Here is a 3,596-nt window from a genome sequence, read left to right as displayed (position 1 = left end):
TCCCACTCAACTAAGCATGCATGTGCTCGGTTGAATGCTCGGTAGCGTGCGAGTTTACCCCTATCAGGATGTTTGTTTGCATATCCCTCCAAGCGAGAGGGCTTGGTCCAAGCGAGAGGGCTTGGACCTATGCTGATGTTCGTTCCAAGAAGTGAACTGAGGACTGATGCTACGGTGAAAGGTATGCACGTAAATTCGCCCGTGCGCCAAACGCCCTGTAACTCGCTTACGCTAATCTCACATTCCAATATGCCACTGCACTTTCTTCTCCAGCCTGGCCACATTCTCTTCCTCGCAAACGTACTTGGGCACCTTACAATCCAACACCATACGTGCTTTGGAAACGCGGGCAGCTGCTTCACAAGGACCCCCCTATTTAAGCCCGCCCGGCCGTCAGGGCGATGGATTCAGGGCGATGACCTGGATCCACTTCGCCTTGCACTTTTTGATACAGGGCGATGGATGACGTACAACAAAGGTCACACTTGGCAAGAGAACATAAGCCTGCCAACTGAAAACATTTCAGTATTCCTTTAATGAATAAAAGGAATGTAATGCTGCTATAACATCCAGTGTTGGAAAACGTAGGTGGCGCCGCAATGCTCACCCTCTGATCCACATAATGCCTTGAGGAATCATAAGACATGATTCGATGGCGTCCCAGTAGCTTAAGTACTCAGTCCATTGCTGGCACAGCAAGCTGACGTATGGATGCGCGGGAAGCCCATGACCCAATCTCTTGCCGTTTCGGACATAGGGACCGTATAGGCTTAATGCCAGCGTCACGCTTTCAAAGAAGCGGATGTGAATAGCGAAGGCTCCCTATGTGCGGCATCCTTTGATAGCGATGAGCACGCTCGCTAGTAGTGTGCGTCCTTTTACAGACGTGACGTATCGCGTGCGTCTTTTTATGCATTCGCGAATGCATGTTGCATTCAATATTCATCATGTGCCATTGCAGAAGCTAGCTGCATGTGGGAAACTCCGATTCTGCGTTCGTGGGTTAGCTTACCGGTAATACCAGACATGCATATCTACCAGAACTCACGACGGATGGCAGAATCATTTACTCAGCCCCTGAAACGTATAGTTCGATCATGAGGATCATAAATCTAGGAAAGGATTCTATCTCTTCATCGCTAAAATTCTCTCCAGACCACGTAAAATGACAAGGACACGAAAACGGACCCACGAGCAAAGTTCAGCAGCAAACGAGGATGATATACTGAATAGATGATCCACTCGTTGGCCTCGTCAGGGTTGGGTTAGAAGCTCGCGCAACCCGATGGCCAGGTAATTGACCTACTAAACACCACCAAACCTGAACAATATCTTACCAACATTCATACAGCGAACGTTATCAACCTATGTTTCGCATTCCTTATGCCATACAAGGGCGCCCATGTGCATGACTCCCACTCCATTTTTGTAAAAGCCTCTTTGTGTAAAGCCGCACCCCTTGCATACAACAAGCAAATAAACGGCTTGTTCCAACATTCTTCATTGAATTTAAGCCTATACGGTCCCTATGTCCGAAACGGCAAGAGATTGGGTCATGGGCTTCCCGCGCATCCATACGTCAGCTTGCTGTGCCAGCAATGGACTGAGTACTTAAGCTACTGGGACGCCATCCAATCATGTCTTATGATTCCTCAAGGCATTATGTGGATCAGAGGGTGAGCATTGCGGCGCCACCTACGTTTTCCAACACTGGATGTTATAGCAGCATTACATTCCTTTTATTCATTAAAGGAATACTGAAATGTTTTCAGTTGGCAGGCTTATGTTCTCTTGCCAAGTGTGACCTTTGTTGTACGTCATCCATCGCCCTGTATCAAAAAGTGCAAGGCGAAGTGGATCCAGGTCATCGCCCTGAATCCATCGCCCTGACGGCCGGGCGGGCTATTTAAGCAGCCCCTCGCACAAATGTGAGCGGTCGTACTCTGCCGAATAAACGGTTCGTACATCGTCCAAAAAAGCCAGGAGCGAATTTTGCCGCGCGGATGCGCGCTTTCGATTCGCAAAATGCGCCTGTACAAGCGTATATAATTTTCCTTGGCGAAGAAAGGACGAGGTGCGCGACCGTCGCGCTGTTGGCCACAGCCGCACGCGGCATGCAGGCCGCAAATGTGGGGGGCTTCTGTGCCGCAATGAAAAGAACGGAAAAAATCATGCAACGTAGTTTGCAAGGCTTGGCTCAGGCACGGCCGCAGGAAGAGAAAGCGTCGAGCGAAACGACACTGCTGTGCAAGTAAGCGGTCGCGCCTTTGGTAGCGCAACGTATACAGCACCTTGTTGGAAGTGGTGTCTAAATATAATGTTCGCAAGAATACATACCAAAACACAAGTAAACTTAAAAACAGAAAACGGCTTCAGAGTTTTGTCGGCGACATGGACGGTGCTGCTGACCTGGAACAACTATTTGCTGCGCATACGGCCGTGCCTGCGGCAGCCGTGTTGCAGCAGCTCCGAATGGACTTGAGCCAGCAGCAGGCTCAAGACCTGCTGCACAACCACCGGGAACATCTGCAGTTGCGCACGTGCAGCTTTGGTCGGCGTGGCCGACCATCCTACGCAGTGCGCACGCAAGCCGAGGTGCAGCGACTCTGCCACTTTGCCAACGTATCAGGTACGCATTGGCAGGGTAGCCGAGAATGAAATGAGTTGGTCCACTAAGCTTGCATGTGCGCCAGCAGATGAAGACATGGCGCACTTCTGGTCGACGGGTGTCGGTCTGCGTTTACAGGGTAAGGCAAGATGGAAAGGTCGAGGCAGTGGCTTAGGACCTGTTGTCTGGTATAGCTCACAGTAGTCCGCCTTGTTTCAGTAAGTAAGTAAGCGTGAACACTGATGACATGTCCTATCCTGGCGACTTGGTGTGATGACGAGTGTATTCCAACCGCCAAGCCTGTTCAAGTACAGCTACATCGCCTGCTGAATCGTCCGCTGCATATGACCTTATTGGACAGGTCTGCATGGTGCAACTGTCGTTCGTGCAGCCCATCCTGTTCATGACTCAGTGTCCGAGACCGGTACCGCCGACACGTCATCCATGCTCGTCGATTCACAACCAGCCCGCGATAGCGTAGGGAATGTAGAGCCATCCCGCGGCACAGGTAAGCGCGTGCCAGGGTGGGCATGTGATTTGCGGAGTGTCGCGGGCTGTGCTGCATTTGCGGAAATGCTGTTGGGGCGGTTGTGAAGGCACTGCTGACTGCCACCACAAGTCAATGCGTGTCATCATGGGAACGGGGCTCACTGCGCATGTGCTGCTATTGCGTACAGCTGCAATGGCTGCGTAACTGTCTGCTGCAAAATACCCCAATCGACAGGTGTGCAGGGTGCCGCAGAAGTCCGTGTGGCGAATACACACGATGGCTGCGTGCGTGGCGACGTCAGCGATACCGGTACGACCAACATGTCATCCATGCGTATCGATGAACAGCCAACCGTCGTTCGCGTTGGGAATGCCGAACCATCCAGCAGCACCGGTAAGCGTGTGCCAATGTGAGCATGTGATCCGCGGAGTGTGACAAGATATGCAGCACATCGCAGAAATACAGTGAGGCTTGTTCTGAAGGCACTGCTCACAGCCA

At 51.6% G+C, this 3,596-nt stretch overlaps 1 protein-coding gene across 1 annotated transcript in view; it reads left to right on the top strand.

The window, feature by feature from the left end:
- The first annotated feature begins 1,053 nt into the window (after positions 1-1,053).
- The window catches only part of VOLCADRAFT_103093 (uncharacterized protein), a 6,334-nt gene continuing 3,791 nt past the window's right edge, over positions 1,054-3,596 (top strand). The window contains exons 1-5 of the mRNA XM_002946814.1: positions 1,054-1,676; positions 2,533-2,629; positions 3,021-3,116; positions 3,333-3,407; positions 3,487-3,491. Coding sequence (XP_002946860.1) covers positions 1,638-1,676; positions 2,533-2,629; positions 3,021-3,116; positions 3,333-3,407; positions 3,487-3,491 — 312 coding nt within the window. The 5' untranslated portion in view covers positions 1,054-1,637. The remainder of the gene's footprint in view (positions 1,677-2,532; positions 2,630-3,020; positions 3,117-3,332; positions 3,408-3,486; positions 3,492-3,596) is intronic.

The sequence above is a fragment of the Volvox carteri genome, assembly GCF_000143455.1.
Source record: "Volvox carteri f. nagariensis unplaced genomic scaffold VOLCAscaffold_4, whole genome shotgun sequence".
Classification (NCBI taxonomy): Eukaryota; Viridiplantae; Chlorophyta; class Chlorophyceae; order Chlamydomonadales; family Volvocaceae; genus Volvox; species Volvox carteri.
The sequence above is the reverse complement of the archived record's forward strand: the minus strand, read 5'-3'. Positions and strand labels throughout refer to the sequence as shown.